Raw genomic sequence first — 18887 nt, forward strand, 5'->3', positions numbered from 1 at the left:
CAATGAAATTTTTTGGGTTACCTCTGTTTATTCTCTTATCGTTTCCGTATCTCCTTCAAGCCAATCTCTCGTCTGATTATTACACCAAATCATGTCCTGAGTTCGAGCAAACACTCGTCCAAATCGTAACCGATAAACAAATCGCTGCTCCAACAACAGCCGCAGGAACGCTTCGTCTCTTTTTCCACGATTGCATGGTCGATGGCTGCGACGCATCGATCCTCGTCGCTTCAACTCCACGTAAAACCTCTGAACGTGACGCTGACATCAACCGCTCTCTCCCTGGAGATGCATTTGAAGTAATCACACGTGTCAAAACCGCCCTCGAGCTAAAATGTCCCAACGTCGTTTCTTGTTCGGACATTCTCGTCGGTGCAACACGTAGCTTGATCACAATGGTCGGAGGTCCGAAGGTTAACGTCAAGTTCGGTAGGAAAGATAGTCTTGTCTCGGATATGAGCCGCGTTGAAGGAAAGCTAGCTCGTCCTAACATGACTATGGATCATATCATTTCGATTTTTGAGTCTAGAGGTTTGACCGTTCAAGAGATGGTCGCTCTTGTTGGTGCTCACACGATTGGTTTCTCTCATTGCAAAGAGTTCGCGAGTAGGATCTTTAACAAGTCCGGTGAAAACGGTCCTGTGGGGATGAATCCTAAATACGCGGCGGAGTTGAGGAAGCTGTGTGCGAATTACACCAAGGACGAAGAGATGTCTGCGTTCAATGACGTGTTCACCCCTGGGAAATTTGACAATATGTATTACAAGAATTTGAAGCATGGTTACGGGTTGCTACAGTCGGATCACGCGATTGCGTTTGATAACAGGACGCGGTCGCTGGTGGATCTTTACGCGGCGAACGAAACCGCGTTTTTTGATGCGTTTGCGAAGGCGATGGAGAAGGTTAGTGAGAAGAATGTGAAGACGGGGAAGCTTGGTGAAGTAAGAAGACGGTGTGATCAATACAATGACTACAAGGGTTAAATTAGGACACACATTCAAAAAAAAAAACTGTTATGTTATTTTGGTAGTTCATGATTTTATTTTCTCACCAAGTGGTCTTGTGATTGTTGAGTTGCTAACGTTTATAAAAGTTTTGAAAATGTATCGATCACTCCTCGGTGGGAAAAAAAATCTTTCGTCATATTTTTTGTGCCATTGAAAATGTGTTTACTAAATTTTTGTATGTGAATTTATCAAAAGTCTAATGTGATCTGTGTAACAAAATTTCCATACATGTGATCCATTTGCGGTTTTTGATTAAGGGTTCAATATATGACACGGTACTAATTATCAAAATAAAATTGTTGACTAATACTAATGATAAGTTGCAGAAAAATAGCAAAAGATTTACAGATACACTGATCCCTAAGGTAAGGGAGAAAAATAATGGATAAGAAATCTTCTTTTTTATAAAAGAGAGAGATCAAGAACTAACAAGGTTTTTTCTTGTCCAATTTCAAATGTAAATTGAACCATTTGCTCTTCTTCTTTTGTGTCTCGGACCTATCACAAGTATTTGGCTTCTTGTTCTTCTGTCTGCTGCTTTCTTCTTCTTCCTCTTCCTCTTCCTCTTCATCTTCTTCCCGCTCAGTTGGAGCAGGCGCCTTAGCCGCTGACTTCTTGAATGAGCCCTTTCTCAGCCTGCTCTTGCTCGAGCTCCGCTTCATCAATGGAATCGTTGTGTAGGCTGAGTGAATTTCATTTCTCTGCTTCAGAAGCTCATCGATCTGTTAAAAAACACATAAGAAAATCAAACTAAGCTCACCATTCCAAAATCTTTTTTGTGAATGGTGGTATGGAAATTTCCATGAGAAAAAGACTAACCGATTGCATTTCCTGAGCGTATCTACTGGTCATATCGGTGAACTGCACAAGTACTTCCCTGTACTCTGTCTCAAACTTTGATAGTTCTGCTCTTTTAGTGAGGATCTGAGCTTCTACAGACCTGAGGTCTTCTTTTTCTTGTGTAAAAGCGGCAGCACAAAGAACTTGAATTGTGTAGCCCACGCTTTTAAAAAAGTTATCACCTGAAATAGAAACAGACCACCAAGTTGGATCAGCCGAGTACTGAATCCAGAAAGATATAAAAGAGAGAAGTGATTTTGGAATCAGATAACAAGCAGTAAAACTGACCATAGACAGCAAAGACATGAGTGCCGGCCTTTAGCTCGGTAACTTCACATTGCTGAAATCCATCAAGCTTTTTAAAGAAGGCAGATTCTGGATCCTTTGCTTGAGCCATCTAGAGCAATAAAAATAGTCATGTTGGGGGAAAAGAGTAATAACCATAAGAAACTCATTCGGCAGTATATTTACAACACAGTAAAGTGAACCTACCGAATTAACTGTGTGATCCAACCGGTAGACAGGGAAGCCGAGAAAGTACATTCCAGCAGATGTTATCTTACCCGTTCTTCTGCTGTCCTCCTGTTTCCACGAGGGATTAAGTGTAAAAGAAGAACACAACCATTTTAATTACATATAACATGTCACCACATTCATTCTCTGTTTTCACTTCAGTAAATAACAACATACCTGCAGGGCTAGGCTCAATCCGCTGTTGGCCTCTTGATCAAAATACAGCAACTGCACAAGCAGATGCACACGTTAGTTTATCAATACTTCGGGTATTTCAATATCAGTTTGACGGGAAAGACTCCGTTGACCCAACCTTGAATTTGCTTTTGCTAGATGATTCTACTCTGCAGACCAGACCAGCACTTACTTCCTCCTCTGTTATTGTGACAGCATAAAAGTGTGCACATTGCTTTTCAACCTATAAGAACCATGGCACATATGAGACTCGTATGGAGACACTCATTACACACACAAATGAAATCATAACCAGGCATCGGCTTACAGAGCATACCTTTTTAGACACAGCTTGTCCAAGTATAAGAGGATCAACTGAAACTCTGCCATTTAGAGCCTCCTCCAAAATAGTTGCAGATACAGATGTTTTTATCGGCACACCAAGTTTGCTATTTCAACAGAAGTTCCAGAACATATACTCAGCTTGCATTTAATAAATTTGCATCCAGCTATATAAAAGGGACTTAGAAAACGAACAGAAGTCCACGTCAAAAGAAAAAAAAACCTAAACAAAGCTGCAAACACAGTATTCACAGCTCCTAAACTTGAGAGATCTAGCTCCAGCTCTTGGCCTTCTGCTTCAACAGCCTGTGAAAAAAAGAAGCTCTTTGCGATTAGCAAAGTCTGAAAGTTGATGCTGGCACAGCATTAGCTGCTTAAAGAATATAGCAGTATTACTAGAGTAGAGGATCCAAGAAAAGCTTGAGTTCAAGCCTAAACAGCATCTTATCCTTAGTTAATAGTATGATAACTACAATTACACAGAACACAAACAAGAAAACTCTTGCCTCAGGTAAAGTTGAGAGTAAAATATCCAATCTCACCTCAAAACCTGCTGAATCATACTGGCGGCGTTTCTCCGGATCAGACAAGATGTTGTATGAAAACGTGACCTCCTTAAACATATCAGCTGCAATCGGGTCATTGGCAGTCTTATCAGGATGGTACCTGACACACCAAATATACGTTTAGGAACAGCACAGAGATATCAGGACGAGCGAGTACTAATTGCTTGTGCAGAGCAATTGTAATCTCCAAATGAGAATTAGCCTAGACCAAACCATCACACTCCCTTATGCTAATCCAGTTAAATTCAAATTTCAAGAGTCATCTCTGTAAACTAAACTGATTGAATTCAAGGTTCTTCTTCTTATCCATTAGCCTAAACCCTAGATTAATCCCAGCTTTTCGAATTTACGCGTTTCCAAATGTTCAAAAACTAAAGAAGCACCACCAAGAAACCAAATCGAGAAAAAACTTACTTGAGAGCCAATTTGCGATAAGAGCTCTTAATTTCCTGATCAGTAGAGTTCCTTAAGACTCCTAAAACCTCGTAAGGGTCTCGACGGAGCTGCTTATCAGCATCCTTCTTCTCCGACTTGGATCTATGACCTGGCATTTCTCCCCCCTTTTTTACAACCCAAAATACAACAACAAGAATCCTCACCAGAAGAAACCCTAAGAATCTCAATCCCACTTCAACCAAAAAGAAGAATCTCGTAGCGAGGGAGGCGATTTATTCCTTCATTTTCTACAATTCTCTCCCCGGAAAATTCAAATTGACGGCGGAAGAGAGCTAAAGAGAACGAGTCCTCTCTCTCTCTCTACCTCTGATTCTTTGAGAGAGAGATAAGACTGAACTGTCAAAGGAGAAATCGGAGGAGAGGAAGGTGAGAGAAACAGTTCTCGAGAGAAAGAAGAAGAAGAAAATTTTAAAACTAAGGATATATTTCCCACTACAGTGCGCTGGTTCGTTCGGCGCGTGATATCGGCGCGTGAGACTATTCAGATTTGAGAGGACCGCAGGTTGTTTCTTGTTTCGGCATCTTTAAAATTTTATTGGGAGGCGCGTAGTGTTCACGCTTAGCAAGACAACAGTAGGTTAATTTCCAGATTATATACACTAATTAATTAATTAAAAAAAAGTTTAACATTAATATAAAATCCAACTCATATGAGTTATTTTTTTTTTTTTTTATCGTCTGATAGAACCAAAGAATAGTTTGTAACAAAGAAACAAGGAAAGATAAAAACAGAAAGCTATTAAGAAGCCTCATCTCTCACTTGATCATGAAGCCAAGAAGGCCCTCCAAGTGAAAGATAAGACTGAAACCGACCATCTCTTGTAACACTTTTTGCTATTGCCATCGCCACCTTGTTTGCAGAACTCGCCACCAGATAGATTCGCCATGATGTGAATTTTAAGAGAACCTCATGAATATTGCTCAACAACAGACTATAACGTGGCCAAGTGGTAGGGTTATTGATCGCCGCAACAGCAGAGGCTTCATCCAATGCAATTTCCAAGTTCGGAATCTGGAGGATAGATAAAGCTTCAAGCGTCCATAAGATTCCATGTAATGTCACTACAAACCGTGAAGCAGAAATAGGTAAGGCTGCTCTCGCATGATACAAGACTTGACCATACATATCTCTCACAATCCAAGCTCCACCAGCCAGGCTATTCGTACTACACCACGAGATACCAAGATTACATTTAACAAAACCCGTAATGGGTTTGCACCATTTAATCTCCAAAGAACCAGATCTTGTACAACCCACAGAATCTGTTCTCACAGCCATGTCTTGTGCTTTCTCCCATTGGGAACAATCCTCACGAGCCTTACTGACCAAATCTCGTATATCCCCTAGTTTGCCTTGGAAAAACATAGTATTTCGGTGCTTCCAGATGCCCCAGAGTAACCACGGAATAACAGAGCTTATGGCATCCGGAACTACCTCATCGTGCATAACAACCAGTAAATGTTCCCAATTTTTCTCCACATCCTCATTATAAAACCCTCCATTCGGAGAGGGGATATTTGCCAAAGCAAACGCTTGCCGTGCAACTGGACAATCAAACAGCATGTGTCCAATAGTTTCAGAGTGAAAACCACATCGCAAACAACAGACATCCCCACCATATCCTCTGGATGCTAACCGCTCAGAGACAGCTAGAGCACCCGATAGCATTCGCCACAAGAAGGTTTTAATTTTGGGAACTGTTTTTACTTTCCATACCTTGGCCTTAAGCTCCTTTTGCTTAGTCTCCAGCTCAGTTCTCGGTTCATATATAGTAGAAAGCGTTTGTAAAAGCCAGTAACCACTCTTCACTGAATACGACCCAGACTTATTGTAAGGCCAAATATAGCGATCAGCATGTTCCGCCTTCAGGGGCATAGAGAGTATTTGTTTCGCATCATCTGGAGGAAATAAGGCTTGCACCTTCTCGATATCCCATGACATCTGATTTGGTACTCGAAGGTCCTTCACACGTAAATCAACTTCAAAGAAAGTCTGGAGACGATAAGGAGCTCGAGGGTGTGTGTCAAAGATCCATTTATGCTTCCAGACGAAGGTGTCACAGCCATCACCGATACTCCTCATCAGCCCAGATTTTAGTAACTCACGACCATGAAGGATGCTCCTCCACGCGTAAGAGGGTCTTGACCCTGTTCCACACTCCAAGAAAGATGTACGCTTAAAGTATCTGCTCTTATAGAACCTGGACACCAAAGAGTCTGGATTATTTAGTATCCGCCATGCTTGCTTCGCCAGCAGAGCTTGATTGAAATCCCCCAAGTCCTTAAAACCCAGCCCACCTTCTGACTTAGATTTACATAGCTTTTTCCAGGCTACCCAGGCAATCTTCCGCTTCCCTTGACAGTTGCTCCACCAAAACTCACACATTGCACTGGTCAGCTTCCGGCATAAATTTTTACTCAATCTGAAACATGACATGGCGTAAACCGGAAGGGCCATTGCCACTGCTTTCAATAATACTTCCTTCCCACCTAAGGATAATGACTTGGCATGCCACCCTTGAAGTCTGTTCTGTAGCTTTTCCCCAATAAAGCTTAAGAGGGCTTGTTTAGAGCCACTAAAGCATTCTGGCAGTCCCAAGTAAGAACCGGAACCACCCTCCTCATGAATATTCAAAGTCTGTTTGACCAGAAGTTTAACCGCATCACTCGTTTTCTTCCCGAAAGTAACTGTAGACTTTGTGAAATTAATCTCCTGACCAGAGGCTTTCCCATATAACTTGAGACAGCGCATAAGTTCCTCACATTCCTCCTTCGTGGCTCGACAGATGAAGAGGCTATCATCAGCGAATAATAAATGCTGAATGGTGGGGCATGTTTCGTTAAAGCTGAATCCTGTCAAACGACCTTGTTGTTGACTCCGACACATCGTGTGAATCAGAGCTTCTGCGCATAGGATAAAAAGAAAAGGAGATAACGGATCACCTTGACGAATCCCATGTCCTGGCTTGATATAACCATAATCACCACCATTGATGAGCACCGAAAACGTAACTGATCGAACACAACTCATGATCCAACCCACCCATTGAGTATGAAACCCCATCTTGAGAAGGAGATGTTCCAAGAAGTCCCATTCCACCCTATCATAGGCCTTTGACATATCAGTCTTCACTGCAATGACATCCTCATTAAAACTCGAATGGGTTTTCAAGGCATGGACAACCTCATGTGCAAGAAGGATGTTATCAGATATCAACCGCCCTGATACAAATGCTCCTTGTGTTTCAGACACTAGGGACGGCAAGCATCTTGTCAATCGAGTGCATATTACCTTAGACACAATCTTGTAAAGCACAGAACATAAGCTGATCGGTCTCATGTCTGACATTTGGTTGGCATTTGGTTTCTTAGGTATAAGACACAGCTGAGTGTGATTCCATTCTTGTGGCAACACCCCGGTGGAGAAAAAACCCTGTACCTCTCTAGTGATATCAGGTCCTACAGTCGACCAATATTTCCGAAAGAAAGCACCAGTCCACCCATCAGCCCCAGGAGCACTATCTCCTTTAATGTTAAAAGCTGCTTGCCTTATTTCTTGAGCTGAGACGTCCGCAATCAATCGCATATTCATGTCTTCTGTTACCCGTGCTTCCATCCCCTCCAGTAACTCCTCAAAGTTAGTAGGGTTCGAGGATTGAAAAAGACTAGAAAAGTATGCCGCGGCTATTGTTCCCTTCGACCCCTCTTCAAAACATTCTACCCCATTGCTATCCACCAACGATGTCAGTCGGTTCTTCAGTCTCTTGTACTTGACACTACCATGGAAGTACGCCGTATTCTTGTCCCCTGCTTGTAACCAAGATTCCCGGCTTTTAAGTTTCCAATAGACTTCCTCTTCTCGAAAAGCCACTGATAAGGCCCACTTGATCTGCTGCAAACGCCTGAAATTTGGTTGTAATTTGGTAGACTCTGTTTCCAGGTCTCGTCGCAGAAGCTGAATTTGCGTCAAAGAATTAACCGGATTTGATCGCTTCCATCTTGATAGCGCTCTCCGGCATTGTGAGAGGCACTCTGTAACAGACCTATTTGTAACCCCACTTGCAGCACTCCATTGCTCTTTGATTATCCTCTCTGTATCCGGTTTATTAAACCAACGCTTATCAAAACAGAAGCGTCCTTTAAACCGTGAATCCGCATCAACCAATCTCGTAATGATAGGTCGATGGTCTGAACCAAGCAATTCCAGATATTCTGTATTAACTCGCGGAAACAAATCAAACCACTCACTGTTCCCAAAGCTCCTATCCAAACGGCACTGAATCCACACATTATCTCGTCTTCCCCCCCAAGATAATTTGTTACCATAGCTCGGAATCTCTTTAATCCTACAATTCCTTGCCATTGTTCGAAAGGGATAAAAAGAATTCTCCGGTCTTCGCGGCCCGCCCAATTTCTCAGAATTATCCATGATTTCATTAAAGTCTCCAGTGAGCATCCACGCTTCATCTCTCTGAATCCCAATTCTTGTAAGTCTCTCCCAAACATGCGGTCTCAAATGACGAACAGGGTCCCCATAAACATATGTAATATAGAAGGAAATCGAACCCTTGGTAACTTTTGTGTCTATCATCCGTGAATCAGCTACAAGCACCTCCACTTGGTAGGAATCCTTCCAAAACAATGCTAATCCACCACTCAAACCAACCGGGTCGACGATATGAACCTGGTCATATCCCAACCAATCCTTGACACCCAAAACGTGATCACTGGAATTTTTGGTCTCCAGGAGGAACAGAAAATCTGGGAAATGTTCACGAAGCATTTCCTTGAGACGTCGAACTGCCAAGGTGCTCCCCATGCCTTGACAGTTCCAGCTGGTTACACTCATTGAGAATTGGGTGGTTTCTGGGGAACCACTAAACCAGGCTGCTCAACTTCATTACTCTGCACAGTATTCTCCTTGTCCATATTTCCACTTTGTCCAATCACGTCTCGTATCTGAAACTCCTCAGCAGTATCAACTCTGTCAGCTCTCTTCAAAACCTTGGGTATATTGTCCTGATCTTCTAGTGCTTTCCGTTTATTGACAACAGGGCCTGTGATACCTCCAGCATCATCCGTCAACCTTCCAGCTAAACCAGTACTTCCCCTATTAAGATTTTCCTTTGTGTGCCGCTTCCATGCTGATGATTTCTTAGGACCTTTAGTGAGAGACCCACCACCATTCCCCGGACCCGCACAACCAATACTAAATCCCGCTGCAGCCATATCTTCCAAGGAAGCATGTTGTTCCCCACAAAATACTCGCTGGGGTGACAGGGCAGATTGCTTGTCATTCGCCTGAGGGTCCAGTGTGTGTTGACTAGACATCATGGGGGAGATATTATCATTTATCGCCATGGCATTATCAGGGAACCCTACCTTATGTCCTTGTTGCTGATAATCAAATACTGGGCCTTTCCCTTTATCAAGACTTTGCGTTAAAGCTGGAGGAGCTTCCAAACGCAGTAAAGAGTTTTGAGCACGAGCATCCGTGGCCATCGATTCTAAAGTCATCCGCAGCATCTCTTCCCTTTGACCATATAGAGTTGGGTCACCCGAGAATAGATATCTCTTCATCTCTGTTAGCACCTCTGGAACTACCAAATTTGATTTGGAAGGAAAACCCGGTGGACTTGGCCGTTGAAGAAACGGGAGAACTTCACCTGCCAGATCAGAGGGAAATCTGTTGTCTCGTGTTGAGCTCCATATACCACGACCACCAAGAGGTTCTTGACTCCCACAAACATCGTTGGTTAAATTCTCCTTACGCAAGAAAGGACATCGCTGCTTATCATGTGTGAGACGAGAACAGTGGAAGCAGCTCTTCCTCACCCTTTCGTATTCAATACTCACCTCAGCTATCTGTCCTTTAGGCAAATGAACAGCTTTGGATTTAACCAAAGGGTTGGAGATATCAAAAAGAATCTTGACTCGCACAAAAGCATTATACTGAGATCTCTCTTGGTCAAAAGCTATCTCCTTGACCTGACCAATTCTCCCAGCAATCGTCTCAATCGTTTTGAGAGAAAGGTAATTTGGTGGAATGTTCCTTAGGCGGATCCATACTGGGAAAATTGTAAGGAAAGAACTTGATGGCGTCTCCGTCCAGCGCTCCAGCAACAAGCCCCAATCATCAAAAGTCCAGAATCCTGACTTGAGTACTCTTTCCAGATCACTTTCCAATTGAAAAATAAACTGGAAAGTATCTCTTGAGAGTGCAATACCTCGAACCCTTTCGTAAACTCCCCAGACCCGAGGCATCTTCATAATCATCTTCCCCATCTTCTGACATTCAGGATTCAGCAATCTCCCCACGAGACTCAATCGACACTCTACCGCCGACCCAAAATCGCCCTCATCTGTGATGACAATTAGGTCTTCATCCGTTAGTGACATACTCTCCAGCGCTTTACCCAAGCTCGCCTCCATTAACAGTAAGAAAATACTTAGCTTTTTAACTGAAAACCTAGAACCGAGCCCAGATAAAGATAGACTCGGCGGATGAAGAACTCGACTGGAGATATTTGAATTTGGAACAGGATAATCGTGAGAATATTCGTAGAAATCCCATGATAACAGATAGATTTGGTGAAGATTTGGAGATTCCGTAAAGATCGCTGATTGTAACGACAATTCTCCGGCAAAATCTTGTATTTTCCGGCTGGATAGTCCTCTGAAATGTGGACAGTGAAAGACTCTCAACGAAAAAGAGAGACCTGAGCTCATATTTCAAAACCATCAAAATATTATTGTATCCCATATGAGTTATTTATGACCTTTATTTTTTTTAATCATTTATCTAAATGTATGGTTTCTGTTTGGATAGGTTTCGTTACAATTACAACTTTACATTATGATTTTTCAACAATATCTATTAACCGACTTATATGAGTGGTTCAATTTTTAACCATAACAAATTTTATATCTTTGATATTACAACATTACACTAAGAAACAAGAAGAGCAAAGATTTTTTTTTTTTTTTGAACAAAGAATAGCTAAGATTTTTGTCTAAAAAATGGATGTGACCTATATGGGAATACTTTTCAAATATAATTAACCTTATATGGTAAAAAAAAAAACAAAAAAAAAATATTTTACTATATGGGTAGGGTTGAATAGTGAACAGTGTTGTTGACTATTTAAAGTTTACAAACAAGAAAATTAATTATTCTATATATAAATAAAACAGTATAATTCAATTTAATTAGCCATTAACGTCAAAAATTGTATTAAGTTTTTATTTTATTTTCTGTCCTATTATCACAAAAGACCTGTGATGCTGGCTTGCATCAGTGTACAACTTTTTGAAGAATATTTTACCAAATATATTCAAAAAAATGGTCCACACAATATGAGAGATTTATTAATTGAAAATATATATAGGACGATGTCGACGAGGACACTTCAACACAATCAGAGGCTCATCATCATGTTTGGGTTCGTTTTCTAATAAAACCTTGCCAAATCTTTTGTTGGGCTCTCTCGAGGATCAGTTTAAAACTAGTTAGTGTGTATATTATATTTTAGATTAGTTTGTTGTATAAACCAAGTATAAAACAATACTAATGTCTAAGAAATACTTTACCGTCTTTGATTATTGTAGATGGAAAAAAATACATTGGAGAAAGAGATATTTGCAGTTTTCAAAATATTACTTTCACTTCACGAGATCGAGACGTATTATTACATTATAATTAAAATGATCACCAGATTCCTACTACGAAAATGATTGGAACTGGACCCCTTTACGATCACAACAAAACGTCATTATGTTTTAGGATTGTTGCCTTGTTGATGGATTTGTTGTATCATCGTGTACTAAAATGATCTATACATTATGGGCCTTATACAACTGAAAGCCCATTAATTGTATTGTTACAGTTTTAGTTTTAGTAAAGGTAGGCACAGAGTATTTATATTTCAATGTAGAATATCTAATATCAGCAGCACAAAAAAATTTGATATCATTCAATGTAATATTCAATTATCTGCACGTAAAGTATGGAAGTTTTTGTTTCCCCCATACTTCACGTGTATGATGCGATATACATTTCTATCATTATACTATAACACATAAATCTAGTCATAGTACATGGAAGACAAAACTACGTGATTCGTTACTAAAAGCTCCATGCTTCTAAATTTAATCAATTTTATTTATCTTGCCGATTGTCACATACACAAATTCCAGATTGATAACTTGTACGGTTCTACCAAAAATAAATCACACCACCAGACCACATGGTCTTGATGCTCAACTTCGAAGTTGTCGAAACATGCAAGTTTTATAATTCTCTGTCGTCATTCTTTGTTTAGTTAGTACTTTAACTCTATGTTTAAGAAGGAACAAACAGAAGTATTTTGATTTTCTAAAACAATACCGATAAGTTCGTGTGAAGCCGTAAAGGTCATTTCGAATAACATACAGCCAACGATCAAAAACGGAAAAATCTCATATATTTTGGATTTGTACTATTAGAATATGGTATACGTAGCGTAGGTGAACGAACTTGTACATATGTAATTAATCTTCATATGAAAGTGTACTCCAATAATACCGAGTGTGATAGGTTTATGACCAACCCTAGCTAGCTTCATTAGTTATTGTATAACAACATTCATAAATATATAGACTAATTCAGAGAGATTAACCAATGGTCACGACATATAGTCATATATAGATTGTAATTTGTAAATAAGTAATTAAATAGATGAGACCCTTAAGTTCCAAACCTTGACAGAAAGATCAAGACTCCCACTATAAACCATACAAGTATAATCGGAATTAGAATCGGAATCAGAAACTGATACGGCCAAACACTTAACGGGCTTGGTATGTCCTTCCAAAACCGCCAAACAAGAATAACCCTCTTTCTCCATTAATCCTCTCTTCCAAACCCTCAAGCTCTTATCCGCTGATCCACTTAACACCAAATCAGACGCAACCGCTAAACACATAATTGCCTTTGTGTGTCCCCTTAAAGCTCCCACCACAGACATATGTAGTAATTCACCATCAACACCATCATCTTCTTTGCTTAATCTCTCCCACACAAGAATCGATCTATCACACGCTCCTGAGTAAAGAACCTTCCCGTCTTCACTCACCGCCAACGCATTCACTGCCGAGAGATGTTTAGTCAGAGTAGCGACGAGATAGTGTTTCTTGTCCTTCTTGTTCCACACTTTTATCTTCTTATCTGCCGAGCCGGTGTAGACAAACCCGTCAGGAGACACCACGATGGAGTTGATGGCATCATCGTGAGCCTTGTCGATAGACTCTAAGCATTTGAAATCGGAGGTTCTCCATATCTTGAAACTTCGGTCCCACGAAGCAGAGTAAAGCATAGTGCCGTCTTGTGATAAGGCGAGAGATGACACGGCGTCCACGTGGTGAACCCACGTGCACCTCTTGTGCCGTCGGACTTCCACGTAACTTTTGCTACTGAAGAGATTCTTGAAACGGTCGTTCATCGTCGGAAGAGTCGCCACGCACTTGTACCTCTGATCTCTGCGAGTACTGCTCTCGTGGATGATCCTCCAAACACGAATCTTGTGATCCTGATGAGCGCTTATTAGCTTGTCTCCGAGAATCACCAGCGATTTAACCCCTCCGTTTCCTGTAGAAACTATGTTACGGTCATCGCCGGTGGAATTCTCCGGCGAGAAAGGAGGTTTACGGGGCCATACACGTATCTCGCTGTTGGAAGAGCCTGTGTAGAGTAATTTATCGGATACGGCGAGAGAAGAGACGTACGAGGAGTGACCTTTGAGAGTGGCTAAGCACTGGTGATAGACGCTCGAGCTCTGCGGCTGGAAAGACAGCGAAGGAACCAATGGGAGACTTGGCTGAGACAACAAAGATGATGATGACGTGGAGGATTCTGATTGGTGATGAGTAGATTTCGTTTCACATTCTGATCTGTTTTTATTACAAGGCAGGGGACAAGAGCATGGGAGCAAACCCATTGTTCTTACTTCTTGAGCGAGCTAGAGAGAGAGATTTTATTTGTTTGTTTTGGTGTTGTCGGGAAATACTTGTGGATATGCTTTGATTTATACAATGAGTCGTATCCCTAGCATAGGTAGGGAGGATTTGGGGAGTTTATTAAAATTAAGCTTTTTGGTTTAACCATAAACATTATAAAAATGGGTGTTAATGGAGAATTTATATAGAAAGGTGAAAGATAATTAAAAGAAAAAGGTTGAGGGTAGTGTAGGGTGGGGGAGGACTAATTGATCCCATGTGTCGTTAGACCAACTGCATTGGCGTCCCAATGTGTCGTCCCACATATTAAAATTGCCAAATTTAAATCAAAATCATGTTAATAACGAAGAAACGTCTCTTATTAAGGGACGTAAATTCGTCCGTCCTCCGTTACACGTGGCGCCGTTTTATTTGCTGATGTTTTTTTGTAGGGTTAGACCAAATGTATCGACGGTTCGACTCATTTTGTTTACTCCTTCTCTCTTTCTTTATCCTCTCTTTCTGGACGGCGATTTGATTCCGAAGGATGTTTTTTCAGATCAAGCTGCCTGAAGCATAGAGAAATCTGCCGTCAATTTGCTCTCGCCGGTTGCAATAGAAAGAGGTCTGTGTGTTCGTCACATTGTATTATCTTTTTTGGGTTTTAAGGGATTTGTTTATTTGATTTTTCTCGATATGTCTCTCAGTTATGATTCGATTGTTGAGTATCTGTGTTTATGTACAAATTCCTTCTGATTTTAATTTTGATTTAGGGTTTCATAATATGTTTTTGATTTCGATTTAGGGTTACGATTTAGGGATTCGATTTAGGGATTCGATTTAGTTTTTAGGGTTTCGATTTAGTTTATTGGGGTTCGATTAAGGGTTTGGATTTATTATTTCTCTGCTTTTAGTTTCTGATTTTATGACCACAAGTAATGTTGGTTCCAATTTTTTTTTTCGGATGCAGATTTGAAAAGATAAAGTTTGTTGCTCTGGTCGGATTTCGAAAGGGATAGCAAGCGAGTCGACATGGTAAGGCAACCACATTAAACTCATTACTACTTTGTTGTGTATCCGTATTGTGTCTTGTTAAACCGAGTCTAACATTTTACTTGTTTGTTGTTTATGAGTTTCCTCAGCTTTCATCTCATGAAAGCCTCACATAAGGAGAAATCACAGAACAAGTAGCAACAATCAGAGAGACAAAAGGTAAATAATTGATTCAATTTGGCTAAAAAATGTCAATTTCTTGTTGTTTGTTGTATACTTGTGGTTTGTAGTTGTCTCATTTACTGAATTGGTAGACTTGTGTTGTTGTCTACGTAGTATATACTAGTTCATAGTATTTGATTGAAGTCAGTTTATAATTATACGAAAGTTACTGGTGATGATCTCTGTTCTAAGTAAATTATTAATGCTAATGCGATGTAACTAAAGCTACCTAGACATCAATATTTATGTCACTAAAGATACATGGACAATGTTGTTACTGTCATATATAACCAAACTCGCCACTTAAAACTCTTGTTGATGTCTAGGACTATTGTCTTTAAGACTTTAACTAAAGCTATCTAGACTTTAACTAAAGCTACTGTCAACGTTCTTATATAACCAAACTCGATTCTTAAAACTCTTGTTGAAGTCTAGACTTTAACTAAAGCTATCTATACTTTAACTCTTGATGAAGTCTAGGACTGTTGTCCTAAAACATCTTCTCTATTTATTATAGTTGATATTTGTTGTCATAAATTGTGATTAGACTTAGGTAGGTGAAGGTTAGTTCTTTATGATTTTAATTTATTACTTGATAGCATTTCACCCTTTAAACACCAAAGCAGATTTTCAATCTTTCTCAACCATCTACTTGCTCTTGTTTATTGTTCTTGGTTCTTTGGTTATTGGTTCTTTTCAATCTTTCTCAGTCATCTTCTCTCTCTCGTTTATGGTTCTTCGTTCTTAGGTTCTTGCTTCCTTTCAATCTTTATCAATCATCTACTCGCTCTCGTATATGGTTCTTGGTGTTCTTGCTTCTTTTCAATCTTTCTCAATCATCTACTCGCTTTTTCAAACAATCTTTTCAATCTTTCATAATCATCTGAAACTCTTGTTCCTATGAGTTATTATAATACATTCAGTCAGTCTGTCGTTTAACTTTAATACATTATGAATTGATTTGCTATATTTCAACATATTATGAAGTGATTTTTTATGTTAATGCAGATACTTCACATGTGCGAATGTTGATGATGGAGAGATGCATATTCACAAGTGGTGGGATGTAGCTGTCATGGAGGAGATGGGCGAGATGAACAAACAATGTCAAGTGCTGTCTGAGAAGGTGGATAGCCTCACAATCGCAAGTGACTATGACTCGCACATCAGTACTGAAACCGAGCAGAAAATAGTCATGTTAGAGAAGGTAGTGTTAGAGCTACGGAAGAGTAGAAATAGGTTTAGAAATGGTACAGAATTGATATTCGTAATTGCTATTGTTGTATGTTTAATATGTATGGTGGTGATGTCTATGAAATTGTAATAGACATCACGGGTAAAAGTTTGTGTCACGGGTAAAAGTTTGTGTAATGTCAAAAAAACTAAGTTGCTATTGTTGTATTTTAGGAATGAATACATTCTAATGACATTGTATTTTTGTGTCACGGGTAAAAGAACGCATGACACACAGCACAAAGATTGAGTGACACTGCCTTCACGGGTAAAAGAAGGCATGACACACAGCTGAGTCACAAAGCACAAAGCTTGAGTTCACGGGTAGCACAAAGCTTGAGTTCACGGGTAACACAAATGCTTGAGTTCCTATATATATGCTTATTCAACACCAAAGAAACAAAATCAAAACCTTCTTATCTTTTTCTACACTCCAATTTTTCTCAACATCAAAACAAAGAGCCCTTAAATTTTTTTTTTCATATGGCATCATCATCAAACCATTACCACTACCAAAGAGACGATGCAGATAATATGGATGGTTACTTTGATGATTATTTTGATAATTTTCTCGAAAATTCTAATATCATTCAAGAACCAATAGAGCGAACGCCACAGATTTTTATAGAGAGAAACCGGGAAGAAGGCCACATTAATCTTTGGAATGATTATTTCAGTGATACTCCAACATACCCGGAGTATTTATTCCGGCGATGGTTTCGCATGCACAGGCCATTGTTCATGCGTATTGTGTAACGTCTCTCTACAGAAGTCGAGTATTTCCGTCAATCCCAGGATGCAACCGGTCGGGCTGGTCTGTCACCTATTCAAAAATGTACTGCAGCCATTCGCCAATTGACCTATGGTACTGCCTCCGACACAGTAGACGAGTATGTACGAATTGGTGGTTCAACGGCTCGGAAATGTTTGCACGAGTTTACCGCCGGAATAATCTTGTTGTTTGGCGATGAATACCTAAGACGTCCCACACAAGACGACCTAGAGAGACTACTCTATCAAAATCAACAACGTGGATTTCCCGGGATGGTTGGGAGCATTGACTGCATGCATTGGGAGTGGAAAAATTGTCCAACAGCTTGGAAAGGGATGTACTCATGATCAACCGGAAAACCTACAATCGTGTTAGAGGCGGTAGCTTCGTATGACCTCTGGATATGGCATGCTTTTTTTGGAGCTCCAGGTACTATGAACGATCTTAATATTCTGGATCGATCAAATGTTTTTGATGACATTCTTAACGGTAATGTTCCGGAGGTCAACTACTTTGTAAACGGAAGGGAGTACAATTTGGCGTACTATCTCACCGATGGTATTTATCCCAAATGGGCCACATTTATACAATCGATCCGGCTTCCACAAGGTATGAAAAATTCTCTTTTCTCTAAAAAACAAGAAGCTGTGCGGAAAGATGTTGAGCGTGCCTTTGGAGTCTTGCAAGCTAGATTCGCAGTTATTAAAAATCCATCTCGTTTATGGGATAAATACAAAATAGCAAATGTTATGAGAGCATGCATAATACTCCATAATATGATTGTCGAGGATGAACGAGACACATACAGTTGGCGAAACATTGTTTCTGAATTTCAGGACGGAGAAGATGTGGATCAAACATATACCGTCGGTGCCGCCAGTTTGGGTTCAAATATGAGCAGTACGATTACTCGTCGAACACATATGCGGGATAAACAAGTTCATGACCAGTTAAAAAAAAGATTTGATTGAGCATATTTGGACAAACTTTGGACATCTTCCACATAATGAAGATTAATCACAAAAATTATATGCAGAGAATAAAATGTTTGTTTTAACTTATGATGTTTGTATGGTTTATGTTTTTGTTTTTAATGTTTTAATTGTATGTTATGTTTTTTCCAAGTTTTTGTAACTTTGTAATTTTCTTATATTTTTAATGTTAATGTTATATGTTTTATTTGAATTAAAACTTTAATATGATTTTACTTCTTAATTTACATAATTAATTTTTAAAATAAAAAATAATATTATTTTTTTCAGGGGACCAATTGTGAGGGACACCAATGCTCATACCAAAATTAAGAAACTCTGAAAATAAGATTAAAATATTTGAGGGACCAAATATTTGTCCCAACCAATGCTCATGGTCATAGTGTGATGATGTGTTTATATTTAATTAACATATCTTGGTGTTCCTAACTTACCTTTTTGTGATTATTGTATTTTCCTTATAATATATGTTTTGATTTCGACATAGTAGTAGTATTAAATTGTATTTCTTGAGTTGAGGAGAGATCAAACCCGATGCTTCTAAAGTTATTATGATAAAATTCCTTCACCATGGTCAAATTGTCATCATTATTTGTAGTTATAATGGTCCCCCATCGATTGTTGCTATCAATTTAAAGATCATAAAAGTTCAAATAAAAGTCTCAAATTTACTGTAAAAAAAAAATAGTTATATGAACTTTTGAGTCATGAATTTCATCTGATCTTATTCGTATATATATATAAAAAAATAATGTGTTTATAAATAGAACCAATGTAAGAAAGAGAATGTTACAAAATAAACAGA

At 39.5% G+C, this 18887-nt stretch overlaps 1 protein-coding gene and 3 pseudogenes across 4 annotated transcripts; 2 read left to right on the forward strand and 2 right to left on the reverse strand.

Annotated features, from left to right (window-relative positions):
• The first annotated feature begins 2 nt into the window (after nt 1–2).
• Nucleotides 3–1234, forward strand: LOC104756784 (peroxidase 6 pseudogene; annotated as a pseudogene). Its single transcript, XR_015586485.1, has one exon. The product of XR_015586485.1 is annotated as a peroxidase 6 pseudogene (transcript).
• A 55-nt stretch (nt 1235–1289) lies between these two features.
• Nucleotides 1290–4471, reverse strand: LOC104756785 (chaperone protein dnaJ 16). The gene is made up of 10 exons (XM_010479434.2): nt 3857–4471; nt 3419–3542; nt 3100–3182; nt 2872–2983; nt 2674–2778; nt 2538–2588; nt 2340–2429; nt 2136–2244; nt 1827–2029; nt 1290–1729 (listed from the first exon to the last, which is right to left on the reverse strand). Exons 1-10 carry the CDS (start codon nt 3991–3993, stop codon nt 1433–1435), a joined length of 1311 nt encoding a protein of 436 aa, XP_010477736.1. The 5' UTR covers nt 3994–4471; the 3' UTR covers nt 1290–1432.
• An 8120-nt stretch (nt 4472–12591) lies between these two features.
• Nucleotides 12592–14202, reverse strand: LOC104756786 (protein JINGUBANG pseudogene; annotated as a pseudogene). Its single transcript, XR_015586839.1, has one exon. The product of XR_015586839.1 is annotated as a protein JINGUBANG pseudogene (transcript).
• A 2509-nt stretch (nt 14203–16711) lies between these two features.
• LOC147923508 (uncharacterized) lies at nt 16712–18275 on the forward strand (annotated as a pseudogene). The gene is made up of 2 exons (XR_015586840.1): nt 16712–17699; nt 17927–18275. The product of XR_015586840.1 is annotated as an uncharacterized LOC147923508 (transcript).
• Nucleotides 18276–18887: the final 612 nt, after the last annotated feature.

Source organism: Camelina sativa, chromosome 17 (genome assembly GCF_030686135.1).
Source record: "Camelina sativa cultivar CO46 ecotype springtype chromosome 17, ASM3068613v1".
NCBI lineage: Eukaryota > Viridiplantae > Streptophyta > Magnoliopsida > Brassicales > Brassicaceae > Camelina > Camelina sativa.

Bases quoted from the DNA above. Each gene is read 5' to 3' on its own strand.
- LOC104756785 (XM_010479434.2), bottom strand. From the start codon at position 3,993: ATGCCAGGTCATAGATCCAAGTCGGAGAAGAAGGATGCTGATAAGCAG. The intron at 2,589-2,673 runs GTTGGGTCAACG...CTGCTTGTGCAG, and splicing joins CTAGCAAAAGCAAATTCAAG to TTGCTGTATTTTGATCAAGA. The intron at 1,730-1,826 runs GTTAGTCTTTTT...GTTTTTTAACAG, and splicing joins ACGCTCAGGAAATGCAATCG to ATCGATGAGCTTCTGAAGCA.